This window comes from Lepus europaeus, chromosome 10 (assembly GCF_033115175.1).
Source record: "Lepus europaeus isolate LE1 chromosome 10, mLepTim1.pri, whole genome shotgun sequence".
In the NCBI taxonomy this organism is placed as follows: Eukaryota; Metazoa; Chordata; class Mammalia; order Lagomorpha; family Leporidae; genus Lepus; species Lepus europaeus.
In genome coordinates this window covers 122,126,758-122,154,517 of record NC_084836.1, presented here as the reverse complement: position 1 = coordinate 122,154,517, position 27,760 = coordinate 122,126,758, and the positions used below count along the sequence as shown (strand labels likewise).

Below are 27,760 nucleotides of genomic sequence, written 5' to 3'. Positions count from 1 at the left end.
GCCGTGCAGTGGCCCTAGTCTGGGGCGACTGAGATTCTGTGCCACCTGCCCTGGTGACCAAAAGCCCCTCTCTCTCTGGCCCCACTCCCATATGCCACGGGTAGACCCTGAAGGAAGACATTAACACGACCTTAGTAGGCCCACCTAGAAATGTGGGTACCTTCTCCTTGTTTGGGGTTTGCCCACACACATTTGCCCTCGACCTGAAAACCAGAGAACTGTCGCCAAGCGCCCCCCGCCCCGCCCCTTCCCAGGGTTTGATCTGGAAAAGAACTGAACCACAGCAGTGCGCCAGGTGCCTTCTCCCCGCAGGAATGCCCTTCGGCCTCCAAGTCAGTGCGTGGCTGCAGGGCCCAGAGGCCCGTGCACGCCGCCCTCCCTGGCCTGTCGGGACCGGGCTCCAGGGTAGCAGGGTGCAGATGGCACTCTCTTGGCCGTTCTCTGGAAGGTTCTAAGGAGGAGTGGATGATTAAGCCAGAGAGCACGGGGCAGTTGCAGCCCGTCTTGGGATCAGATGGAAAAGATATGTTTCGACAAGCTGCCGACTTTAGCTCTACCCACTGCCACGTCCCGGGGTCTCTCTCTGCAGCCACCCAGCGCTGGGAAGAATTCCCCTGCCCACTCTCTGAATGTTCCTGTCTCTGGGTTTGCTTTACTCTCTACTACCTTCTCAGATTACGTTCCTTTTGTGCTAATTACACTGAAAAAATTGAAAGAATGTTGCTGACTTTACAAAGAAGGCAAAGTAGACTTGCTTTAAAAACTAAATATGGCCCACTTCTCTCAGAGGGCAGACTGGGCCTCTGAATCGAGTGAATTCTAGACAGCCAATTCATGTATGAGGACCTAGGTGACAGGATGGATTGCAATGTGTGTTGTTTTAGGGGCCACTGACATAAAATGACAAGTTCTGATTAAGAATGAACACCCCCCCCCCCACACACACACACTTAATTGTAAATTAAGATTTGCCGACGAGGACTGGCTAATTGAAGCTACCACGGAAATATGAAGGAAGTGGAAACTGCCGAAAGCAGACAGCAGTACCCGCTGTATACAGGTAAAAATACAAACAAGAGAAAACCCAACCGAACTGCTCATTCTAGACAGAGGCCGAGAGGAGGCTGTCTCTGTAGGCCCTGCTCTCACTGGGTAAGGAATGATCTTTTAGCGGAACTGGGAGGGTCCCGTATCCCTGCTGGCTGAGCAAAGTGTGAATGACTCCCCATGTCCTGGGGAGCCCCCCAAGGGGTTAACGACTGAACAGTAGCAGCTTAGGATTATTTTTTTCTAAGGAACATTAAATACTGAATTGCTCATGCTGAAATAATGCTACAGCTGTGATCCATGGGGCTGCATTTTGGACACTGGCTCAAGTGACAGGTGTACTTGTTGTGTGCCCAGCTCGGCTGCAGTTGCGATGCCGAACTCACATTTTTCCCCAATTAACTGGTAGCAGCTCCAGCACCAGCCAGCAAAGAGCCTCTTGCCACAGGCATGGAAGACCATGTGTGCCCAGGCTTCACCAGAAATGTCAGCCCTGTGGGAGAATGGAGCCTTGGCTTTCTAGTCCGAAAAAAATTTTTTTTAAAAAAACCCACAACCAGGAAAATCGAGCCAGACCTTCGATGTGTGAAGGCAGGGAAGAAAACGAGGCTCCAACAGGACTCGGCCCTTTTAGGTTCTAAAGCAAACGGGTCTGTCCTACAGTTGGCTCTCGGAGGAGTCCAGCGATGGAGGCAAGCCCAGGATTCTAGGAAATGTGTCACCGAAATTGGTCTTATTAGAGGGAGTGGCACGAGGCTGGGCATGCAGGCTCCAGTCTGTAACGTGCTCATTATACCTATTTTTATCCCGGGGTTGCAGTGACCTAACGCTGAGAAATCAAAACTCTGGCAAAGCAGTGCTCCACACAGGGAAGCGATGGCCACCTTGGAGGGGGAGGCCACCCCACCACGCTTTCCCTGGCTCCCTGCGACCAACCTGTGGCAGGAAGGCCACAGCCACCCATGCAGGTAGCTGACTTCCTAGGGAACGTGGCGACCAAGCCTTGTGGTTCTGGAGTGATGCCAGTGTGCTGGTAGGAGGCAACTTGGAAGTGTCTAGGACCAGCCACAGCAAGCCGCACTATTCCCTCGGGGTGCCTGGGCTAGGTCCTGGGGAGCCTTCCTCGCAGTCCATTCCACTGACAGCAAAGACCCCGGATCCCTGTCTTCATTCCAGGGGGTGCCACATGGGTGAACCACGCAAAGGAAGTTGATTAAAAAAACAAAAAACACTGACTAGTGCAATACCAGGTAGACTTAATATCTTAACCTTCTGTGTAAATCGCCTCCTATTTAATTTCCTTTACCCACTCTTCAATGAGGTAAAGAAATCCCCCTACTTGTCATAACCACATAGCCATTAGATTTATGGGGGTGGGGGTTACAGTAGAGCAGGCAGAGAGTTGAAAGGAAGGAAAACAAGATTGAGCACAGGACAAACATGATGCCAGCGATAGGCGAGGCTTTGAGAAAAACAGACCCGTATCTCTCAGCTATGTGAGGCAGGACAGAAATCCGCAAGGAGGGACAAACACTGCCAGCAGCACCAAACCCTCAGGGAAGCAAACAAGCAGAAAACCTCCAAGACTGATAGCAACTGAACCCTGCTGACCCTTCCTCGCATACCTGAGCGCTCTGTGAAGTCACCCGGCTGTCGCTCGACTTTGATTTGGCTAGCAGAGACCCACTCTTAGAATTCTCTGGTCTGCTTCATGGGCTACTGATACATCCAAGTCACCAGCCCTTGACCCGTCTTCCCCGGGGTTCTCTGGGTGCGGGAAGCTGCCGCAAACACGCTTCCCCGGCTCCATGAATATAACACGGGATAAAGGACCGAGGCTGGGCTCCGGCAGTCTGGGCACATCTGGGCCCTGCCCTGCCTGCACCCCGGTGGGGGCGTGAGCATGAGCAATGAGGGGCAGCATCTGGGGGGGCTTCCACGTGCTCCTCAGGGCTGAGCGATTTGTGGATAGAAATGAGTGGCACGAGACCGAAGCACACGGGGCAGGTACACCAGGGAGCCGCCCTGCCTGTCCTTGTCCCCGGCCCCGACTCTGTCTGCCTGCTTTTCACTGCATTGAGAGAGTAGGAAAAATTCCAGCCAAGAGAATCTAAATTGGCTATGCATGAGAGAGAGGGCGAGAGAGAGAAGAGAATCACCTACTCTCAATTTTAGGGACTTAAAGACAAGGAGGAGGAGGTCCGATTTTTTAAGACACAAAACCCCTCTGTCTACACAGGCAAGTCTCAGCCCTGTCTTCTGCTTGCTGGCTTGAGCTGGCTGTAACCTAGGACAGACTGGGGGCAGGCGGCTTCGGCTGCCTCTGAATTCTAATATGGCTGTGGGCTGTAGCCCCATCCTGGCTGACAGCGATGTGGCCGACGGTCTCCCCCTCGGCTGCCTGGGCGGACCAGCCTGTTTCCTCCTCCCCTCTACAGCACCGCGCCTTGCTCCTGCAAAGTCCCTCTGCTGGCCCCTGGGAGCGCGGGCTGGCTCAGTCCTCACAAGGCTTTTAGCCCGGGCATTTGGGCTCCGAGTGGCTCCAGTGTCCAGGCAAGCTGCTGTTAGTGCACAAAGCCCCCAGATGCTTTTTCAACACTGAACTTTTGACCAAATTCATCGGATGCTTTGGTGTCGAGAAGACAAAAACCGATGTCAAAAGGGAGTTTGTGGACGGCAAAAAGCCGTAGGAATGGGAGCAAGTGTCACGTATTCCTAGCGATGCGAATCGGAGTTTTTAGCTTGTGCTAAACGACTCAGAATTTCCCAGAGCAGAGTAACAACCGAAAGAATGGATCCTCTTAGGGTTACATTGTTCCTATTGATTCCTCTTAGGGTTACATTGTTCCTAGTGCTTGGCTCTGCTGAGGCCAGGAAGCACAAAGTGTAAATGGTCTACATCAAGCAGCCCCTCATCTCAGCCTAGGTGAATTCTGACATGAAAAACGAGACCAGTTCTCCAGACGGGATTGCGATCGCCACCACCTCCTCTTCACCCACCCCCTCGTGATAGTTCTCAAAAAGCCTAAACATGTTCATTTTCCCAAATGCCTACTTATTTTTCCAAGGGGACAAAATCCTCAAAGGCTTTGCTTACCCTGACACTGAACACGCACAATCTGGAGAAGGTGCCCTCTGACCCCCAAGCCTGGTAAACCTCTGGATCCAAATTATGCTCACGGTACAAAGGGACATGCAAGCAGCCTGCGTGAGCCCTCGTGTCTTCCCCCCTCCAAGCGGAACAGCTCCTAATACTGCTTTCTACATGGGAGAGGGGAAAAACCAGTTTTAACCTATTTTTCTATTTTTCAAGTGTTTTTTCCCCTCTACCTTGATCCATTAAAAAAAAATCAGCTAGATCTCTGTTCCCCTGCAGCAGCACGGCCGCCGTGCACAGAGCTCGGAGCAAATTCGCATTTGGACTCAGCTCCGACGCGGAGACAGCAGTAGCCCTGGGCGATGTCAGACCATCGCCGGCTCCCACAAGATTCTGCACATGTTGCATTTCGCTTGAATCCTCTTCCTAAGTGTAAGAAATTAAGTGGTTTCACTCGACAATGCCCAGAATTCGCCTGCCACAAAGCTCCTTGTCCCTGCTGTTTCATGATCGGCTGCCCGTTAATAAGCATCAAAACCAGAAGTGTCTCTCTCGGCACGACTATATAGCGAGGGGAACGAGGGACCCCAGGAAAAAATGTCGGGGAAGTGCTTCCCGGGGTGGGGTGCAGAGTGCCCCCTCAGCGTCTAATCCGGGGCCTCGGGGCTCTCTCAGCAGTGCCGCCGCCGCTGCCCACACAGACACCGAGCTTGGCGGGTGCAGAACAGCAGCCGCGATGAGCAGGCTCAGCCCCTCTCTGCTCTCGGCGATGCTGCACGGGAGGCTCTGCGTGCAGCCTGTGCTTGATGCCGCCTGCCTTGAAAGAGCCAAGGAAGCAGGCGAGAGGAGTACGGAAAAATGCACCTTACGTCTCCTTTCCTCTCTGCTCTCTGCAGCTCTGGGGACCCACGGCTGGTCTGGATGCATTTTGCTCCTTTTTCTTTCCTACATTGCCACTCCCAGAAGCTGAGGCTCTTTCTGGCTCCCAGAAAGAATCCAGGAGTTACTTTTTCCTTTTTTTCCCCCTTTCTAAACAATGCTGCCAGCCTGGCACTGCTGGGCCAGCAGTAGCTCGATGGGGGTCGATGCCTAAGATTAGGGCAAGAATCACAGACAAGGCCAGGGAGCAGGGCCCTTCCCTTCTCTGGTTCTCCAATCGCAGCCTCCACTGACTGACACAACAGTCCCCGCACCTGCTGCGCTCGGTCTCCCTCTCTCCACTTCCCAGGCCCTCGAACGTCCATTTGAACCATGCATCCGACTTAGCACCTGACTCCACAGAAACACATCAGTTCAAAAACAGGGCACTCCGGCTAGGGAAACAGTGCCCAAGCTCGGAGGACCAGCCTCTGAGCTGTGGTCCCGTCTCCCCGTGAAGGCAAAGGGAAAGGCAGCTGGCTAGGTTCAGCCCTTCGGGTCCTGGCTGGTGGCACACGGGAGGGGCTCTGCTCCCTCGCCCCCACGAGCAGCCCCCCACAGCCGCTGCTCCTGCACTCTGTGCTCCGGTAGCCTGCAGCTCTTTCGGAGGCTCCTTCTCCCCAGACATCTCATTCTTTCATCCTAATTGAAGAGCTACAGGGCCATGGAACGGCTGATTTTTGCTGCCATTGGTATAACCCCTTGTGCATCCCTCTGCCCGCTCTCTGCATTTGCTACAGTGGTCCTTTCTCTGCCTGAAATCAAGCCCCTGGTGATGGACGAGTCAGCAGGAAGCAGAATCCTAACCTTGGGAGGCTGCTGAGAAAAACAATCAATGTTTTGAGCTGGCCTGTGTCTGCGGCAAGGTGCCGGCGGGGCCGTTTCTCATCGGCAGGGATGGCGGCGGCGGCGGCTACCTCTGGGCTCTCGATCCGCACCGGCGCCCCTAATTACAAGTCATTGTCAGGGCACACGATTTAGTGAGCCTCGGAGGCTGGGCTCCCCCACCCCCCGACCCTCGACTGAGCTAAGGGATAAGGGGAAGCTACTTGCAAGGCAATGGAGAGGTTCTGGACCTAAGAAGGTAAAATCCAAGCGCGAGTGTGTGGGTCACATCGCCGCCAGTCTGTGCCTGCGCGTGCATGTGTGTGTGTATGTGTGTGTCTGAAACAAAGCTGTGACTTCCACGAAGAACTGAGTGTCCTCCTCCCAGCTCAGTGTCACAGACCCGGAGCGGGGTGGAGCGGGGCGGGGCGGGGGCCTTTCCCCTGGACACTCCAGCATTTAGGGCTTCTTCTAAAGTCTGCTCATTTTGTCACAAGGTCATTCTCATCCTGTCCCCAGCTCAAAACTTTCTGAAAAGAATAGTTCAGGTGGGTAACACTTAAAAAACAAGGAGCTCAGAGCCTGAGCAATTCTGCTCTCGGACACGTCCCGACGCACAGGAGGGGAGGCGTCCGTAACGTCTACTCCTGGCCCTGTAAGAACTGCCCGCCAGAGGCTGCCACTCTTAGCCTTACTTCCTCTTCCTCAAGACCCTGCACCTCGGACAGGGCCCTCTGGGGAGCTGACCTGGCAGCCCCGGGGGTTTCTAGATGCACACGCGCCCATCTGGCAGGTCCAAGGGCGGCCGAGGCCTCCCTGGAGTGCATCATGAGTTGTTAATACACCTGCGAGTAACTCTAGCTAAGGTGTGAAGCCAGACCGGGCACCACTAAGCCCGGTTCTCCTCCAGCTGGGCCTCAGGGCAGCTGGGGGCTGCTTATGTAACACGTAGGCCAGGGCTTGCTGCTTGGTTGGTCTGGCTCCATGCTCCCCATGCCCCCCACTTTCTACCTTGTTTTCAAAGGCTGCAAAGTGACCACAGGGTCTTCCCGCCTCTTTTACTTCTTGCTGGCTCTGTGTGTCGCTACTGTGCATGACGGCGGACACAAGGGGCTTCGCAGCATCGACCTGCTCCCGAAGGCTCCCAGGCCCGTGGAAGGCTGCGTCTCACTTGCCAGGCCCTAGCCTGGGCTCACAGGGGAGGACGGGTCCCCAGGTCCTGGGCTCACACCGGGGGAAACCAAGCGACTGCACTGAGCCCTGCTGGAGAGTCAGGGCCCCAGGCAGGGGGGACAAGAGGAGGCGAGCAGGGATGAGAGGTGGAGAGGGAAGGCGGTGGCCTGAAAGCCCCCCTCCCCAGGCCTCCTTTCTGAATTCTACCTTAAGGAACCCACTGTTAGAGACGTGACTCTCTCTGCTCTTTGGCTGTATAGAGTGCTTTATTAAAATGCAAATGTCCATAAGAGCAGCCCCCTAAGCCTCTGCCAGCTAATGGGATTAACTGAACAGAACATAGCCACCTGCAGGGAGGTGAGTGGGCTCAGGGCCAAATCACCACTTCTCCCATTTGCCATGGGCACACAGAATCCAGGCATCCCCGCTTTAGCTCTCTTTGAGGGGTGGCGACATCTAAGGAGACAAAACTTAATAATCCTGTCAACCACAATCTTACTCATCACAGGAACAGAATGTGTCTGAGCCCCTCGGGTTGCACAGCACACAGGAACACTTGCCTCATCTGGTTTCCAACCCAGGGAGATCTGTCGAGCCGTACACATAAGCCTCTTTCCAGAAAAACACCCAGGCCACGTAGCATGTTGAGCTGGCACAGACCCAGGGGCGAGAGGCACCATGCCAAGGGTGGCACGCGGGTAACTCACGAGCAATGGTGAAAGGCACCCTGGAAATAAGATTCTAGGAGCGGAAGCTGTGCTTTGCCACAGTCAAGGGATTCGAACAGACAGCATCTCTACCCGCATCAGAAGATGGGACAGAGGCCCTGGGTCGGGGGCTAAGGCGGGGATGGGGAACTGAGACCTGGGGCTGGCTCCTGCCAAAGACCCTCGACACAGACGGAAGAGTCTAGGGGTAGATGGAAGAACCCGGGGTCACCCTCTAGCAGGGTTTCAGTCCCGGAAGATTCTGGAAGGCACACTTTGGCTCCAGTCAGAGCACAAATGAAAAGAAGGGAGCTGGCTAAAGCAGAAAGGCCTCAACAAGAGATCAATACCAGGTCCACTCTGGGCCCAGAGAGCGGCCACCACTGCTCTTCACGGAGCAAATGGCGGCCTCGGGCTGCACGGGGAGCTGGCCAGTGGGTCGTCCCCCCTGGGCATCTGGACACGGTATCTGTCCTGACCACGTCAGACCCTCAGCCCCCGCACTGGAATCACACGTGCTCTGCCTCGGTTTGCACAGCTGGCCTGGACATCTCCCAGGAGGTTGCTCAAGTCTAGGGTTTGGCCATCGCCCCCTTGTCTCTGCATGGCGCCATACATTCCCTCCTTAATCCTTTCTTGTAGATTTCTGCTTTGACCCTAAGCTCTCCCAGGGGAGTGGCACCACCCGGAGGCCCTGGTGCTCCACGTGTGGAAGGGCACACACACAAGGCACTGGAGGTTGTAACACCGAACGAATGAATGAAGGAAGGAAGGTGCCCACATGAGGGCAGACTCACCGACCCAGCCATGATCCGTCCTCCCGCCGGGCGCGGCTGACGTGCAAGCAGAGGTGCTACTTGAGAGGCAAAGAGGAGACAAGGCTCGTTTGAGGCACAAGTGAACCCCCAAATTAGGAACCCACCCCCTCAGTGTCCCACGGCCAGGCCGGTATTCCATGTGCTTTGCCAAGCTGGACACAACCAACACGTGGCATAAACCTCGGGTCTGTCATGGTCAAAAGCCCAAAACCTTAGTGACCCCTGTCTCCACCACGGTGTTCTCCTGATTCAGGTGTGCGATTCCACCCTTGGTCCCCAGCCACCCCTGCTCTCGGCCACTGGGACAGCCAGTGCTCCTGCCCCTCCCCTGGCTCCTTGTCAGCCATTTTGCTTTGTTTCAAAGTGCTACAAAAACTTCACCCACATCAGTTAGGAGCATGTCCTATGTCCTGGCGCCCACAGGCTGCGGGGAGAGCGTGGGTTTTCCTGGTAGAGAGGGGCTGACTCGGGCACCAGCAGCTGCAGCCCCTCTGCCTTGGTGTTTTTTTGTTTTTGTTTTTTTTTTTTTAACAAAAAGGCAAAAACTTGGGAGAATACGGTCATCCATGATAAATTAGGACAGGATTTTGATTTTTCTGTTTTTTGTTTTTTTCTCTTGTGCTCGAGCTGATGAAAAGAGCACAGGACACAGAGAGACAGCTGACAATGTCCTCTCCCCCAACACCAGGAAGCTGCGGGTCTGGCCTGGGGTTTGCCTCTGGCCCTGGCGGCCCCCACCCCCCAGCCATCCATCTTGTCCCTGCTCGGCCTCTCCCTTCCGCACAGAGTGGAATTGTCCCCCACCCCCAATGAAGGACCCCAGGAGAATTCAACTTGTTTTTCAAAGGGGGAGGGGGTGAGAGGAGGAAAGGAAGGAAGGGGAAAAAAAAAGAAGACAATGCCTGTGCTGGGGTAGCTGCAGCCTGCAAAGCTCCAGGGACCCGTGCACACCCGATGTACACGTAGCGCACACGCTGTGTGCTGGGTACAATGTGCTTTGTTTTATTCTGGGAAATTATTGAATCAAAGGACTCCTGAAGATCAGATTTGTTTAAGGACAAAAAGGTGCCCGGTGCGCCAGCTTTCCTGAGACAGCACCACACCACCAAGTGGGCCACGGCGTTGTGAAAACACTCGGACAGGCAGAGCGCGCTGGGGCGTGCACGGCACTCATTTCCAGATAAAATGGACAATCGTTTTCCGTTAGAAGATTAACAGCCGGGGAAGCAGACAGGGCCCGCTGTGGGCGACAGGACCAGCCTGGGGCTGGGGTCTGTGCTGGCTCTGTCCTGCACCCCAGCTCCCCCCCACCATCAACACCCTCAAAGCCCCTGCTCTCTGGGACCTCATGGGGCAGTGGGACCGTGGCAAGCTGCGCCCCCCCCCCCCGCCCCCGGCCGAACCGGGGCCCTCGGCTGTGCTGGCCGCTCCCTGCCTGGCAGCTGGCCATCCCCTGCCTGTGCAACCTGACCCCTTCCTGGTTGGAAGTTTCTTGAAGGCAGGGAGCTCATCTGGTGCTGAACTTGGCCAGACGCCCACTTCCCTCAGCTTCCTCTCTGCCGCCTTCTTCCTCTCTCGTTCCCCCCTCCCCGTGTCCTTTTGAAACTGACAAGGGAACCCACGTCCACCTCTCTGCTTCCATCTGGACATTTCTTTCAACAGCAACAAAGAGTGGGCTAAGGGGAGCCAGTCTGAGGGCCCTCGGATGACAAAAGACCAGAGGAGGCAAGCAAAGGAAGGAATCCAGCCTCCCACCCGACGGGCGTGCGAGTGTGCGAGTGTGTGTGTGCGTGCATGGACTGCTTGTGCCCTCTGGGTAAAGAAATAAAACCAGAGCAGGTCAGGGACAGGGTCAGGGACGTCAGGGGACATCAGGGGACGGCATCGTGTCATCTTAACACTAAGTGCAACTTCTAGAAGGGCAAGGGTGGGGCGCGGAGTCCTGCGGCAACGCCAGTGGGCAGTGTGGCCTCTCAGGGACAGCTCTGAGAGGGCGTGGCCCCGTCAGGGAAGGCGTGGGCTGTTTTGGCAGGGGGGGGTGGGCTGGCAAATAAACCCACCCAGTAACCAGACCAGAGTCCCCAATCCCCCCACCCCAAGAAGCACAGAACGGCAGCTCTGCTGTTAAAAATGAGCCCCACGGGGTACAAGACAGGACGATGCCCCCAACCACAGACTCCCCAGAAAATGGGCCTTTTCCCGCTCCTGCTTCCTGCACTGCATCTAGAGAATTCTATGCAATCCTACTTCCTGCTGGGGACGATGCCATTCTGGGCTCTCTGCTGACCTCTGGTGGGGAGGAACTCTACCAGCCCAGGAAAGGTGTTGGAGGGGGGCAGCCCACCTGTGCCTGACATGGGGTGACCTCTGCCCCTGCTGTGCCTGCCCGTCCCAGGTCACAGGTCAGGGCCTAAGTCTGGGGTCGTGGGGAGGGAAAAACAGCAAGAAAGTCTCCAAAGAATACTTGGGATGACAGCAGTGGGGGAGGGGTGCTGCGGTGAGGCTGACTCGGGGGACATTTTGAGATGGCGGAGTGGGGGAGACATTTACTTCACCTATTTTAGGCAGCTCCTTCGATTTATTGCTATTAGAGGAGCTAAGACAAAGAGCAAGAGAGGCGAGCGAGGGCCGGGCTCCCTGGAGAGGAACAATCCCTGCTCCGGGCGTCGGGGGGCTCTGCGTGGGAAGCCCCTCTCCCACCCATCACGCCGTGATTTCCCAGCGGCTGCAGGGCGCCAGGCAACGGCAGTGCCTGCTGTTGGGGCGGGGGGATCTGGCCCTAGACAGCCAGACCCGGCTTCCCTCGGCGGGAACAAGTCCTCCAGTGCTGGCCCGGGCACCGAGGGGCCCGTCCAGAGAGAGCGGACGGATGTGTCGGGGCCAGAACGTGTGCATCGGCCTCTACGGTCCCAGGTGCTCATTCCTCCAGGAAGGCTCCCTGGGTCTCCCCGGTGGAAATCAGATCTCTGCTCACCTCTGGGTCTCTTTCCTAGCTGTGACTGGGGAGGGGGAGAATGGACCTCTGCTGACCTCTGCTCCCAGCAGGGGGTACCCACACATGATTAATCATTCACCCCAGGACAAAACATGGCCATAAAATTTGTTTTCCTATGCAATCTGCCATTTGGATATGCTGAAAGGTGTGTGTGTGTTTAGGGGCTGGGGTGGGGGGGTGGTCCAGGCCAAGAGACCTCTTCCTATTTAAATTTTTCACAAGAGAATTAACCAGATTTTAAAGTGGGAGAGCCTCCCTCTCCCATCTCAGTTTCAGAAACCCAGGACCCAGGAGATAAAGGGGTTTGTCCAAGGTCTCAGACCACGGAGCGGGAGAAGTCTCCACAGCAGAGTCACAGGTTAAAAGTGACCTGTGTGTCTCCGGACGGCCATTGCTCATCCCTAGCCTGGGGGCAGAGGGCCTCGACCTTGTGAGGAGGATGGTGGGGGCGAGGTCTGGTTCAGACACGCACAGCAGCGGTTCTAAAGCCAGGCTCGCAACTGTAACAGCCGAGCGCCATCTGCCAGCCGTTGTGAGCAGCTTCTCCGGATTTTTTTGTTTCTACTTCCCAGCCCTGAACAGTGGGGTGTTCTCATCTCTTTCCCTTAAATAAAAGGTATTTCCTGCTCAGAAAGCCCCCTGGAATTAGAACCCTAGTTTTAAAAGAGTCTCTGGAGAGAAAGAAGTGGTGGGGGGTGAAATCTGCAGATCCACAGGAGGTCGACTGCTATGCCTCCCCCCTTGACTGAGCTGTGCCGACTTCTGGGGCAAATCCCAAGGGGGCTCTGCTGGGTCTCCAGGCTCCCCTCGTCAGTGTCCGGGGTCAGAGCCTGGCTCTGGGCGATCAGGGTGTCTGGGCCAGGGGGAGGAGGGCGAGCCCCTCACACCACCGTCTTGGGCTGGGGGGTCCGCCCGGGGTTTGCCTAGGTGTCCTCTGGTCGACTGCAGGTCTGTACCTGTTCCCAGGTCCCGCCTGCCCGGACCCTACTTTGTCTTTACTTCTTTAGACCTGAAGTCAAACACAGAACCATCCCCCACCACCCCTGTACAACTCATCCACCCCACCACTCTCTTGGCCATGACAAGATCCCAGGAGTACCGCACGCTCATCACAGAATGGAAACTGGCCCTTTCTGGGCGTCACTTGGCAAACACATGGAATCCCAGAAGAAAGTTCTAGAAGCAACCAAGGTCACAGGAATGAGAACCCTCCCCCTTCTAAGCAAAGGTTCTCTTCCCACTACCCTAGGACCCTCCTAAACATTGGGGCTCCTCTGTCCCCCACAATTCCCCCAGTGAACATTGGGGCTCCTCTGCCCCCCACAATTCCCCCAGTGATCAGACCCTCTGCCCCATCGGGGCAGTCCCTGGAAACCAACGGCCAAACCACCCCAGGAGAGCGGAACGTGGGTCCCGCCACAAGCCCTCTTCCAAGTGTCCACCTTAAAACCAGGGACCCAGGAGCCCTCTTCCAAGTGTCCACCTTAAAACCAGGGACCCACGAGCCCTCTTCCAAGTGTCCACCTTAAAACCAGGGACCCACGAGCCCTCTTCCAAGTGTCCACCTTAAAACCAGCGCTGGCCATTTGTTTTGCAAAAACGAAATGATCTGACTTTCTTCCCTTTTAGCAGCTCAGAAGAAAGAAAGAAACGAAATCACATTAGTGCCTCGCTGTGAATAGCTGGAACTTTCCTGGCAATCCAACTTCGAAAAACAATTCCCTCAATGTCTGGCATTTGCTGCTCACTTCTGCTCTGAGCCTTCTAAGCATTTCCTTGGAAAGATGCTGCACTCGGTCCCAGGCACAATGTCAAAACCAACACGGTCCTGGGTGATTTCTAGGACTCTGTGGTGAGGGGCGTTGCAGCCGGGGCGCTTGGCTCGGCCGCGCCAGTCGAGCCTGGGTTCCAGGTGATATTTTTAATTTTACGGGTCTGAGACATAACCTAGCAAGCGATCAGCCCATTTCTCCTCCTCACCCTAAAGTAACCCTGATAGTAAAAGCTGCAAGTGTTTATTAAACACATGTGCATGTCTGGAGTGGAGCACGGCCATTGTCTGCCTGTCTTTATTTTTTCTGGCCTTGGCCATGAACTTGTAGGCCCAAATTCCAGACTCCAAGGGAGGAGGGGAAAACCCTTTGTTTAAAAAGAAATGAGATTCCTGAAGAATCTGTAACACACTCCACTGAAATACCACACACGGGCAAAAAGTCACGTTCTTTAGTCAAAGAAGCCATGAAACTCCTTCCCAGAGTGGTTACTTGGGAGAGGGGCTGGTCAGACAGGCCGTGGGGGTAGGGCGCGTTGTGTTTATCCCAGGAGACAATGAACCTGCCCCAGGATGGGGCAGGAGGGCCAACAATTTCACTGAACACCAAGGGCAACGATCTTGCCCAGGAAATGTCTTGTTACTTCCATTGGCACGACTGCACGGCTGTTTTATTTCTGGAAGATTCTATTCTGCCTTTCCCAGTATGCAGTTCTCCACTGCCGTGGCAATATAGCTTTCTGCCTCGAAATGTCAATGTTAAGGGTCATAGGTCACCTCCGGGCCACAGGCATCAACTACCTGTGGCCTGGGACTCAGGCGGTCCACAGCCATAGCCACAGCCCGGGCTGGCGGGCACACATCACCGGCTAAAGGCTCGGTGAATATTTTCCAGCACCTGGGCCTTGAGCAGCCGCCACCCAGGGCTGGGCCCGCCCCCGGCCGCCTGCATTCCTCCCAGGGTAGGCAGCTCCCTGGCTCCGGACAAAGGTGAGTGCAGAGCCCCGGGGGGAGATGCGATCATCTCAGCCCGCAGGCCAGGAGGCTCTGGTGTAGACCGGCCCTGGTTTAGCCGAGGGACTGCTCTGGTTCACCAGTGTCCTGAGACTTCCCTTTCCTGTCCTTGGAGGGCCAGCGGGCTCACTGCCTCCTCCGTGGGGGCTGAGGCTCCATCGACCCAAGAACACAGCGGACATTTGCGACGGTTACCCCGGTTCGAAGGAGCCCACCTTCCCCTAAAGATGTGCAGGTAAGGGCACACAAGAAGGCGAGGTGGGTAAGGCCAGGCCGCCGGCAGCACTGAGCCAGGGGCACGCTCAGTGTGTGCGGGGAGCTGTGTGTGTGTATGTGTGTATTTGGTAGTAGGGGGTCCTCTGTGTGTGCCTGTGTGTGTGTGATGAGGTGGTAGACATATTTTTGAGTATGGTGGTAGGGGGCGCTGTGTGTCCACGCTATGGTGGGAGGTGCATGAATGTGGTTGAAGGGGCTGTGTGTGTGTGTGTGGTGGTGCTGTGTGTGTGACAGTGGAGCACAGGTGCTATGTGTGCAATGTGTACAGTGGTGTGGGGGTGGTGTGTACATGCATACGCGCATGTGTGTGGTGAGCAATGGTATGTGTGAGTGTGTTGAAGGTACTGTGGTGGTAGTGTGTGTGTATAGTGAGGGGGTGGTGTGTATATGCAGGGGTCTGTGTATGTAGTGGTGTGAGAGGTGGTGTGTGTGTGTATAGTGTAAAGGGTGGTGTGCGCACACAGGTGTGTATACGTGTGTGTAGTATAGGGGGTGGTGTGTGCACACAGTGGTGTGAAAGGTGGTGTGTATGTACAGTGCAGAGGCTGGTGTGCACACACAGGTGTGTACATGAGTGTATAGAGGTACAGAGGGTGGTGTGTGGCATGCAGGGGTGTGTGTGTGTGTACAGTGCAGAGGTGGAGTGTACACACAGGGGTGTGTGTGTAGTCGTGAGAGGTGGTGTGTGTGTGTGTACAGTGCAGAGGTGGTGTGCACACACAGGTGTGTATGTGAGTGTACAGAGGTACAGAGGGTGGTGTGTGGCATGCAGGGGTGTGTGTGTACAGTGCAGGTGGTGGTATGGTGTGTGCACATAGGTGTGTATGTGTGTGTAGTATAGGGGATGGGGTGTGCACATGGGTGTGTGTGTAGTTGTGTGAGGGGTGGTGTGTGTGTGTACAGTGCAGGGGGTGGAGTGTGCACGCAGGGGTGTGTGTGTAGTCGTGTGAGTGTATGTGTACAGCGCAGGGCGTGGTGTGTGCACACACGTGTATATGTAGGTGTGCTGCTGGTATCTAGAGGTCAGGATTGATGCTAAGCCCCCTGTGGGGCACGGGCCAGCCTCCTGTAACCAATGTCAATGCAACTTCTCAGAGAACCCCTCTCTTAAGACAGAGCCCCCCAAAATGCTCCTAAAACCACAGCACAGAGTTAACAGCAAAAAAGCAGCTTAAAAACAAAAGGCTGGCTCTGCTTAAAGCTTTGGGGCCCACTGACATCCAGCCTGACCTGGGTGGGGGTGGGGGTCCCAGTGGAGCGGGACTTTGCCCACTTTCGCAAGGTCTTCCTATCCCCTCCCGTGTCTCACAGATGCGACACTGTTCCTTTGCTTATACTGCCTCACCATCTAGTGGCCACCGGACAAAGCAGCCCACCGGCACTCCGGGCCCTTCTGAGGCCAGCCATTCAAAACCGCTCTGGTGGGGGGCAGTGGACAGAGGATGCACACGACCTTATCACTAAGTTAGCGAAGCACCTTATAGGCCTGCTAGAGCTCCTTGGAGAGCAGCTCCGAGGAGTTAAGGTGGACACTTGCTAAGAGTTCCCAGGTCTGCAGAGCCCTGGATCCTGAATACGAGGGACCCACAGGCGACCCCAGTGACAGGCACAGAGCTTTTACAAAGTGGCATCTGCCAAAGAGCACATATTCAGTGTCCTTCCACTGGCACCGTCCCGGGCTACTGTTGTGGCTATAGAAACTGAGGCCCAGACACGTGGCCCCAGATGCCCAGGACACACTGGCTGGACACTGGCAGGACACCTGCTATTTCCTTTGGCGGAGGCCTCTTGGGTCCCGGACTACGACCCGATGCCTGACTCGTGTTGCCATGAAAGCATCAGCCTTTCTTCCAAAAACCCCTCAGCTGCAAACTTACCTGAAGCTGAGTCCCTGGAAGGAAATCGTTATGGCAACGTGCACACAAGCAGCCAGAAGGATGAAGGGCCCAGCGGTTCAGCCAGGGCGGAGGAGAGAGGTAAGGGGGCTCCTGGCTACAGGAGGAGGCGAGGACAGAGAGGCAGCAGGCAGAGGCTCTTGCCACCACGTTCCCATCCCCTTGTGAGAACCAACACTGAGCTCGACAAAGCTCCACTGTGGCACTCCTTAGCGAGTGGGAACCTGAGTTTTCCTCCTCCCCATTATCATCTCATTAGAGGATGTTCAGAGTACTCACTCTGTCCCACACACGGAATGTGTGTGACAACCTCGGAAGCGCTGACTGACTCACAATACGTTTCAGATCGGATATCAATTTATAGCACCTTGATACCTCTCTCCTCCCCTCAAATGGCATCATTAAAACATTTAGCAAGATCCAACGTTCAAGTTCTGTGGGCAGAACTCCGTGAGTCAAAATACTCGTGAATCCTCTTGAGATTTAACAGATGTCTCTGCGGTGCAGTTTGGGATTTTACCTCTAAGCCGGTACCACACGGGCGCACGCCCCAAGTCCCTCTGCTGAAACACAGCAGCTACAGAGCACGCGTCCCCGACCTGGCTTCCAGCTGTCGCGTGTGCGCAGCTGCTCCAAGTCTAACTTCCCAGGCGTGCGCCTAGCTGGAGACCCAAGCACCCTACGTCTCAACGCAGCACGCGACATCAACGGCCCATAACAGTCGAACGTGTCTCTGTGGTTCCCTACCTCTTCCTCGGAGAGGCTCCTCAGCTTCTGTCCTCGCTGGCCAGCCTGCTCCACCACGCAGCTCCTGGGAAGGAAACTGAAGACACTTTTTTCTTTTTTCGCATGTGTTAACCATGACTGAGCCCAGCACAGCTACGGCCGTTGCGCTGTTTTACAGACAGTGGCTGATCCAAGGCAGGAGGGGGTAGGAAGGCTGGGGGGAGCTGATGGGAGACCCTTCTTTGCAGGACAAACAGACAAAGGTGTCTTCTCATCTGAGCGTCACTTCCCAAACATCAGGTGTCGTGCACCTGCTACTCAGCCTGGCCTTGACTGACTGAAAGAACATTCTGGAATGTAGAGCCAGACACACAGTACTTTTACCCTTCCAGTCCACAATCACGTGAGAAATACAGAAGACAGGCAAACAAACGACCCAAAAAATCTCACTTGGAGCAGGGAGACCAAAAGCCCAGGACGAAAATTTCTAAAAATAGCAGTTGGGGAGGGGGTGGGGGCAGGCACTCAGATGTACCAGGGCCCTGGGCCTTCTCCAGATTTCTCGAATCTGACTTCACTTCTAGTAACTGGCCCTCTTTTTAGGGGAATTAAGAAAACAGTGCCCCTCCTCTGACTCCTTCCAGAAAGATCTCTTCCCTCCCTTGCTCCTGAGCCAGTAGCGTGGCCAGTGGCTCTCTGCGGCTGCCCACTGGTCTCCCCCAGTTGTATAAAGGCCACTTAGGACTTGGCAGATTCTCCAGCCAAACCCCCAAGCACGACCCGGGCCCATTTTCTCTGGACCCTACTCAGAGCTTGACCTTGCTCTCGGGGTGACCGCAGGCCAGGCCGGGAATTCGGTGAGAACAAAGCTCCCATTCAGTCTGACTCACTGAAACCTGTTAAGGTAGGAGTCAGGGCCAGAGCCTCAAAGCCCCTCTCCCTGGAGGGCCCGCAGGGGCCAAGACGGTAAGCTGCACGGACCAGTGCTTTAGCATCTCCTCCCACCGGGGGGCTGGTGGAGACCTTGCCACTGCTACTCCCCCTGAGAACTTTGATTTTAAAAATGGGCAGAGGACACGTTAATTCTGCATTTCGCTAGAAACTCCGGGGAGGAAGAGGTGGGTGTGGAAGAACCCCACATTTGCCACAGGTAAAAGTAACCGATTTTCATTTGCTCTCCATGTATCTCCGGAAGCCACAGTCCTGCTGGGGCAAGGGGTTTGGTTCAATTCGGAGGGGAAATTGATGGTAAAAAGAAGGCATGGCTGGCACTGGGAACCTCAAATCTAACCAATGAGGTCGCCTTCTCTAAAAATATGCATTTTTCACTTAATGTCAACATTTCTGCGTAAAAGTCAAAGGCGATTCCTAAGATCAAGCACTGACTCTTGCTACATGAGGATCAGCTTTACAAGGATCTCGGTGGGGCACACCGAGCAGGGCTATTTCAATAAGCCCCGTGGAGCTGGGCCAGGGTCTAAATGCTACAAATCTACAAAAGCAACAGCGTTGTATAATAATAATTATTATAGTGATGATGGTAACGACGATACTGATAGAAACCAGAGTAAGGACAAAAGTTTTTAGACTGTACTACAGAAAAGTACTTGGGGATTAAAAAATGATAATAAAAAAAAAAACTCAGAAAACAAAACAAAAAACCAAAGAAATCCCAGCAAACAAACAAAGTGCTGGCAGAGGAGTTAAAGCAAATGTGGAAATTGAATATCACCATAGCAATGACAGGTATCTCAGAAATGGGGCGAGCTCACACGTCACGCACACTCGATGGACATTCAGAACCAGGGATCTCGGGGCTTGGCTCTAATTCAGAGGCAGAGGCTGCTAGGCACCTGTCATCTGACAAAGGATTTTGAGAGCCCGGAGTATACCCACATGATCCTGCTTTGTGCTGAAACACTGCTAGCTTATTACTCTATGTTTGGTCACCATTAAATCTTATCTGAATTAGAAAATAGATCCTTCCCTTAGCTTGTGCTTTTTTTTGGGGGGGGGGCAGTCTCTAACATTTAATCTCTGAGTTTTTGGCCTTTTTGCCTATGAAATAGGCCCTAGTATGGTTTTTATTGCCTAGAGCCGTTTCAAAGGACAGATGTGAGTAGATGCTAAAAATATGCAGGCTGTCTTGCTGTCATTATTACAGGTTACTAAAACTACGGCGAGCACTGGGGCTCCCTCTCAGACCAGGAGAGGAAACACGAGGAGGCACTCCTCTGTTCTCTGCTTACTTTTAAGTTCTCCATGGTAGATAATGCAGGTAAACCAAAAAAGTTTGTGAGAACTCTGAGATAGCGGATTCTAGATGGCGGGGCAGAATTTTGGTCTTTGGAACCGTGACTACCGCTGGGAGACAAAGGGAAAGTACCAGAAGCCTCTCTCTTAGCTTCAAAATGTTGTGGTCTGATAAGTGTCCCCTCCCCCTCCACTGCACCAAACGGCTCAGGGAGGAATCCTGAATGCAGAAAAATGGCTGCATCAAAAAAAAAAAAAAAAAAAAGTATTGCTGCAAAACAGGATGCATCATGGTTGCACTTGGCAGCATAAATAAATTATCATAAAATTAATTGGGATTCTCTGTATAAATAAAGTGTCATGGCAGAATGGCCATTATTATATATAGCATTTGCCTGCACAATTTTAATAAATGAAGCAGACACTAAGAAATTCTGATCAGCAAGGAGGGACTCACACCTAAATGGGGTCCCCCCTCCCCGAAAAGTGTAAGCCATTGGAATGATTTGAGAAGGCAACAGAAATGTGGAAATGGCCCGTTACTAGACAGTGTTAGTAAAAAAAAAAAAAAAAAGGCTTCAACTCTTTAGATTTTCTAGAATTTTCATCAGGTTCTTAATATTTATCTATCTATCTTCCTTTTTAAGGTTCCTGTAATGCAGCTAAGCTGTTTGGCAATAAAAACAGAGAACGCACACACAATCTGAAAGCAACAGATGACGCCGCACATCACACCTGAGCACAGACGCGAGCGCCGCGTGGATGCCGTGGCGTGGCTACTGGGACTTGTAAGTCAGCAAAAGGCCTTCTCCTCCCTGTGGTAAAGTCCTCAGCTTTCCTCCTCGCCCTGCCCCACACGGGGCAGCTCTCTCAACACCGAGGCCGGCCAGAGCCTGCAGCCTGACTGCACAGGCCCCAGGTGACAGCTGCGGCCAGCCCGGCACACTGGTTTTGCAGCTCAAGCTTCTGCTAGCCACAGGCCCAAGCTCCACCAGCCTGTTTGCTGAACTACCAACACCCAGGGTAGCTCCATCCAAGGCAGGACAATGGCAAGGTGACCCCCAACACTCTGCCTTAAGATTAATTTTTGCTCTTGGAGGGAACACAAGGAAGTGGGGGTCGACCTCTAATTCTAGGAAGAGCTGGCCTCAGACATGGGCAGCTGGGTGCAGGATCGATGGCTACCAGAATCTATGGTATCAACCTCCAGTCCTGATTTAAATGGACTGTGCTCACCCTTAGGGGCAGAGCAGAAGCCCCAAGTCCTGGGGGCAAAACTCCTTACTGGAGTTCTGGTAGGAAAGCTTCCTTCCACAAATGAGGCACGTAAGGGGATCCCACCGAGCTGCCACCTAGGGACAGGGTGTGCATTGTCACTGGGGTCCCCTGTCTGCACCCAGCTGTGTCCACCCCACTCACCCCCGCCCCCATCACAGCTTGGCACCCCAGAGCTATGCTGGATTACTGGGATGGTCTGCTATGGCCAAGTCATTTGTCTGCAGGAAAAACAGCGCATTGTCATTGAAAGCTTCAGTGTGGTTGGGACGTCTGAAATGGAACCTGCCTCCCTGTGCTATGTGCTGGGGTCAATGACAATGCTGTTACCTCCCTAGGTGACCATCACACGTGAGACTGTGAGCTGTGGGACACGCATCGCATGATGAAGACATTTAACACACACACACAGCACAGCCTTAGAAATTCTTGAAAGGCCTTAAGAGAATAAAGACATGGACATCATTTCTTTACCGTGTACGCTCAAAATTCTCATTTCAGCCACAGATGCACTCCATGGCTAATGGCTGCTTTTGATTAACTGTGGCAAAAAGGGTTAACACCCCAGACTGAGAGAAGTCTTGGGGGTTGGGGGTACCAACTAGAGATAGAGCCTTGGAGAAAGAGGCCTTGGAGAGGGGAGGGGTCCCTAAGAGATGGGGAAAGGTGAAAGGAGGGCAGGGAGGGTCCCCAAAGATTCTGGTTAGAAGAGCATTGCTTCATTGCTTTAACTTTAATCATGACACCTCTGAAAATTATTTTTTTGTACCCAAAGCCAATCTGTGGAAGACCTTACCTTTGAGCCTCTTTGCCCCCGGCTAAAGCTGTTTGGAAAAAAAAAATTCACATGCAAACATTTACATGGTTCACAAGTCAGATTGACAGTTTTAACACCCTTCGTCCACTCATTTAAAATACACTTGGAGCATTTTGAAAACGTTTTTATTTTCATCACATTGGAAACACAAAGATGACACCCCACTTCCCGAAACATAACCCCCATCTTGTGCACCAGAGCCCTCCTACTATACACGCAGTAAATGTAGAAACGGCTTACCTCGGGCTCCTCGCTGGGGGAAAAAAATATTTTTTTTTAAGCACAACCACGCCCACCCCCTTGGCATCGGCCCTGTGTGATTTTGGATCCAGACTTGGCGACAGCAGGCTAGATGTCCTCCATCCCCCAGCCCAGCCACTTCCCATCCCCCTCCAGGTGAGTGCGCGCGCGCAATGCTGAACTCCAGTGTGCAGCCCCAATGCCCCAGATACCTGTGCTGCGTGTCTGGTTTTTCAACTGTAAAGGCGGGAGGGTTTGGCGAACGAATGAGAAGTGAGGAAACACTTAGCGCACAGGGAAAAAGAGAGAAAGACACAGAGGAACAAGGTTACCGAGGCGGCCCCCGGGCCGCTGGCCCAGCCGGGTTCCCGCCACGGAGTGCCGGCGCACAGGTGCCACGCGAGTGTGCAGACGCGCAAAGTTTCAGCCCGCGCCGTGGCGCGCATCACGACGGCCCGTCCCCAAGTACAAGTACACGGTCGGCGGGTAGTCCGGGGGCGGGGGGGTAGCCGGGGACGGGGAACACTTGAGCGTGTCATGCACAGGCGGCCACAGAGAATACGCACACCGACACACACCAACGACAAGCTGGCCGAGGACAAGCCGTGCCAGGCGAGGCGGGGGCGCGCCTTCCCCGATGGCCCTAGCCCACCGCGGCCCCAACAAACCTAAGCCGGCGGGAGGCTGGGCGCCCCTTTCCGGCAGTTCCCGGCTCACCTGAAGCCCCCGCCTGTCCAGCTTACGGTCGCTGGCGCTGGCCTGTCCAGCCGGAAACGACCCGCAGTGTCGCTCGGCACCACTGTTCTCCCTGGAGGGCACACACCCAAACCCTCCCCGGCTCCCCTCCCGCGCCCGGGGCACAGTTAGGGTCCCTCCGGGGAACTTCCTGGCGGGCCCTCCCCGCCGCCACGGGCCGTGCGCCCTCCTCCCGCGCCCCCTCCCCGGCCCGGCGGGGCTGCTGCCCCTGGGCAGAGCCCGCCGCCCGCCGCGTTACCTAGAAGCAGCAGGCGGTGAGTGCACATGTAGCCCATCTTCTCGGCCTGCAGCTGCTTGTCGATGAGCCTGCTGCGTTTCTTCTCGGCGCGCTTCTTGGCGCGCTGCTCCATGGCCTCCTTGCGCATCTGTCGGCGCTTCTCTGCCAGAGAAACCTTCTTGGCCTTGCTGGGGCTCGCGGGCTTGGGCTGGGGGCTCTCAGGTCGACCACCGCAGCAGCCCCCGAAAGCCTGCACCAGGAATTTGCGGAGCAAGTTGCGCCGGGGCTTTCGGCGGCGGCGCGTTCGGCGCTGGAACCAGTGGAAGCAGCCGGTGGCCCTCTCTTCGGACTCGTCCCCGCTGGAGGAGTCGGCGTCGCTGCTGGTCGGCCCCTCGTCGTCGCAGCGGCGGCGGCGGCTTCGGCCGCGCTCAGCTCTGCCCCGCCAGGCAGCCGCGCGAGCAGGCCGCGGAGTAGGCGGGTCAGCAGCCTGGATCTCGGGGCTGGGGGGTCTGAGCAGATGGAGCCTGCGTCTGGCCCCGGAGGCAGGCGCGGCGGGGGCTGCCCGGGGGGCCCCGGCGGCTGCGGCGCGCTCGGCCGGGGCACCCGGGGCTGCCCCGGCATCAGGAACGGCTGGGGCGCCCGGGGCGGCCCCAGCACCGGACTCGGCTGCGGCGCCGGGGGCTGCGCGGGTGTCGGCGTCGGCATCGGCTGCCCCGGCGGCCGCGGTGTCAGGAGCGGCCGGGGCTCCCCCGGCTTCGGGCTCGGCTGGGGCGGCAGGAGCGGCTCCGGCGGCGGGAGCGGCCCCGGCTGGGGCGCCCGAGGCTCCGTCCCCCGGAGAGGGGACTTCTCCTTTCTCCGCAGAGGCGCTGACCGAGCCTCCTTCCATCTCGGCTGCTTCTCCCTCAACTGGGGGTCTCTCGCCGCGCTCCCTCTTATCTGGGGCTCCGGAGACCTCGATGGGCGGGCCATCACTCGCGATTGGGGGGCTGTCCATGTTGACGGGAGCGTCGTCGACCCCGACGGGGGCGCTGCGCATCTCGAGCGGGGGTCCGGCGATCTCCATCGGGGGGCTGGCGCCCGCGAAGTTAGCAGCAGCTCTGACAGCCTCTGGGACCCAGAGGGGTGGCGCGTCGCTGGCGGGAGCGAGGCAGATCGCACTCGGGACCGCGATTGCCGCGCCGCTGCCACCGTCGCTGTTGGCAACTTGTGGGAGCGCCCAGGGGAGCCCGGGGGGTGGGCTGTCGTCCCCAGGGGCCTCTCCATCAAGCTGAAATGGCATAGCCTCCTCGGGGGGAGGGCTATAGCCTCCTCCAAGGCCAGTGCTGGCAGGCCTGAGCGCCCCGGACTTCCCGGGAGGAGCTCCAGGGACCCCCAGGCCGGGGCCACCGGGAGCGAGGTCGGGGACCCCCGACGCTGGCTGGCTGCAGCCTCCCTGGCCAGCAGGCTGCTCGAACTCGAAGGGCATGGCTTCTTCTGGTGGGGGGCTGTAGCCTCCCAGGCCAGGCCCGGCACTGCCCGAGACTCCGGGATCCACAGAGGCCTCGAGGCCTGCGATGGGCCCCGGGGTGGGCCAAAAGCCTCCCATGCTGGGCTGCTGGACCTCAAAAGGCATGGCTTCCTCGGGAGGTGGGCTGTAGCCTCCATTGCCTCCGAATTCCTGGTCAGCCGCCACGGCGAGGCCCTCCAGGGTGCCCCCGGAGACCTCTGGGGGTCCACAGGCCTCGGCGTCAGCCTGTGTGGGGACGGGCTTGCTGGCAGGCGGTTGGGTCTCCATCTCTTCGGCTGGGCCAGGCCCAGCACCGGGGGCAGCTGGCCCTGGGGCCTCCAAGGTTGGCTGTGGAGGCTGCTCCCCGACTTCAGGGGGGAGATGGCGTTGTCCTGACATATTATTGCCGTCGAGGCAGTAGCGCAGGCCCATAACACGGTGGCGGCCTCTTACAATGATTTTGGGGCTCCGTGAGACGGAGCACCCAACCGAACTAGGGTGAAAAAAATTATTTGAAAGAAAGAAAGAAAAAAGTACCAGCTGGGAAGTTCTGCGGCCTCACTTCCCAAGTGCACTCAGGGCCTAGAACCCCAGACCATGGCCAAGGCAGTTCAGTTCTGGCTGGTGAAGTCTTGGCTCCTTCCTGGCCACTGGTGATTCCCTCAGGCCCCCACCCGGCCTGCTCGGCCTTCCTCCCCTCCTCTCTCTATCTCTCTCTCTGCTCCAGGCCAACACAGGCTGCTTGGATTTGAGGAGCGTGCCGATTCGGTCCGAAAATCGCCAGTCGCGCTCTCTCTCTGCCACCAGAGGACGCAGGTCCCGGTGCCAAGCTGGTTCCCCGCGCTGCCGGCCCCCGGCTTTGGGTAAGGGGGCTGGCGAGCGCAGGCCTCGCAGGGACGTTTGGGCTCCTTCCACTCCGCTCCCTGACTGATTTGGAGCCTTTCTCCTCGCTTCTCCCCTTGGCCACACAAAGCTCTCCTGCGCTGCAAGCGAGACACGTGACCCAAGACGTGGGCCTCGGGATGCTGGAGAACGGGAGCAGAATCGCTCCCTCCCCGCCCGCGCCGACTCTCCTCGGGGGGCGGGGGACTGCAGAAGGGCTTTCTTTTTCTTCCTTCACCCCAGGATACCCCTGTACCCCTGCGCCGAAGCCCCTAGCCCCAGATCTCGAGCCAAGCGTAAGGTTCTAGATGCCCGGGAAGGGGACAGTGGCGCGCGCGCGGGAATGCGACAGGTGGTCGTGAGCCCACCGGAAGGGCAGGGAGGAGGATGAGGAGCGAGCGCACAGTGTGTTTTGTAAAACGCCTTGGGTACACTTGCCGCGGTCGGCCGTGGCGAGGCACTTTGGCATCGCCCACCCCCGTGGCTCCTGGGGTCTCCGCAGTGGCCGTGGGCGGCGCAGTAAGGGGTCCCTCTGTTCTCGTGGACAATGATGCGACGCAATATGGGGGTCTCCTGACTGCACCACGGGGAACCAAGCCAAGCCCCCCCCCCCCCCCCAGTGTAGCGGCCGCGGCGGCACGGGACGGGGGTCGCGGGACACGCTGGGGAGCCGAGCCCCACGGGGCGCAGGGCTCAGAGCGCCACACATCCTACCGCTCTGGGAAGATTTCGGCTGCGGGGTTTATGGCTGGTTTGGGGGTGGTCTCGGAGACCGCACAACCCCGTGCGCGCGGAACCCGCAAACACCGCACCCGCAGCAGCCGAGGCGCGCGGCTTCGTGCCTCCGGCCCCGGCCGCGGGGAGGGGCCGTCATCCCGCAGCCCCCAGCCCCGCGCCATGACCGTCCCCGGGCAGTCGCTTTACTTTCCCGCTGCTAGCCCGCAGAAGCTGCGGTGAGCGCGGCCACCAAGCCCGGCGGCTGCTCGCTCGGCTGCGCCCCGCTGGCTGGGACGGAAACAGCCGCACCAACCGGTGGGCTCCAGCGTGCATGCGCACTGCTTTGGGTCTGGGGTCTGCGGAAGGCTTTGCGCCTAGCCGCGGTGTTGCCGCGCTGCGGTGGCTTGGAACCCGGCAAGGACGCACGGCGGACCGCGGACCACGGCTCGCGATACACCTGCAGGGGTCGCGGCCAGGTGGCTGCCCAGCCCGAGCCGCGGGGGGCAGAGCGCCGCGGGCCAGAGGCGGCCGGCGGGGTCCAGCGCCCCTCCCTTGCACCGGGCACCCGCGGCGCCCACCCCAAGCCCCTCGAATGCGCCAACCCCGCGGCGGGAAGGCGGACACAGCCGACCCCGGTACCGCGCGCGGCCGATCACCTCCGCTCTGCGCGTCTACACCCTCCCCAGAGCCAACGCCGAACTTCGGCTCAAACTTTGGCCACCTGCTTCTGCGTGCAGGGGCTCCACCGTAAGACCACCACGCACCCAACGGGTCACCGGGGCCCCAACACCCAACTCACTGCCCTCCGACCCCGGCGCCGGGTCAGCCATTGGGTTGGGGTCACGCCAATCAAGGCTGCCTGGCAAATGAGCAGGGGGCGTCGGACCGGAAACCGGATATGGGTGGGAGGTCCGATAGGGGGCGCCGCGTTGGAAAGTCCAAAGAGCTCGTGCTGCTGGATCCCATGGGTAGGCGCGTGTGTCGCGGCCTGGCCTGGCAGGCCCAGAGCACCGCCAGCGCGGTGGGGTCACTCGTGATGGCTCCCCAGGCTGCGTAGGCGGAGGGAGGCGGCCAGGGGCTCCCAGGCGCCGACCCCTGGGCCAACCCATGCCGCCGGCCGAGGCGAGGAGCATGGCTCCCAGGCAGGGCCGGGACCCGAGGAGGGGGTTGGCTCCTCGGTGCAGAGGAACAGCCAGCATGGATCAAGCGTGAAGGCCCCAGAGTCCAGCACAGCTGGAAGGAAGGTCAGTGACGCTGGGGCCGCCCCCCCCCCCCGCCCTGAGCTCACCCCCCCCGCCCAGCACCGAGGGGTCCCACGATCTCGCTGTTGGACAGTCTCGGGGGACCCCTCTGGTCCGTGTTCTTTCTGGGCTCGTGGTTCTTTGCCAGGAGCCCACGCATCGCGAGGATACGGAGTGGGCAGACACCAATCCCCTCCTAAAAAGATGAGAAGGACCTCCAGTGGGAGCGGCCTTGAGAGTCTTGGTAGGGAAAATGGCGCTCCAATGGGCCGCCGTGGAAGAGCATGGCCGTGCATGGGGGTGGGGGCGGGGGAACAAAGGACCGCGCAGGTGCAAGGTGGGGCATGGCTGGGGAGACGGAACTGGCCACCTCAGCGGGCTCTGGGAGGCAGCGCAGGCAGAAGTGGACAGAAACTCCCGGAAGATGCCATGGTGGGTGGGCTGTTTGGGTGGGATGGAGAGGATGCTGGTTTGTTCTTTTAATTGTCTTACAAGTGAGTATCTACGTCTAGGAGAGGTACTAGCAGCCTGCGGGAGGTTCAGGGAGAGGGGTTATGTCTAAAGGAGGCTGTGGCTGGCCATGACCTTCAAGGGAGAGCCACAGATGCAGTAAG

General features: G+C 57.0%; 1 protein-coding gene across 3 annotated transcripts in view; it reads right to left on the bottom strand.

The window, feature by feature from the left end:
* The window catches only part of GNAS (GNAS complex locus), a 48,249-nt gene extending 23,511 nt beyond the window's left edge, over positions 1-24,738 (bottom strand). For 2 of the 3 annotated variants that reach the window (XM_062204415.1, XM_062204416.1), the window contains exon 1: positions 22,842-24,738. In XM_062204415.1, coding sequence (XP_062060399.1) covers positions 22,842-24,738 — 1,897 coding nt within the window. Of the gene's footprint in view, positions 1-5,008; positions 5,024-22,590; positions 22,656-22,841 lie in introns of all 3 variants that reach the window. The other variant, XM_062204414.1, reaches the window with a different exon arrangement.
* Between the last annotated feature and the right edge of the window lie 3,022 nt (positions 24,739-27,760).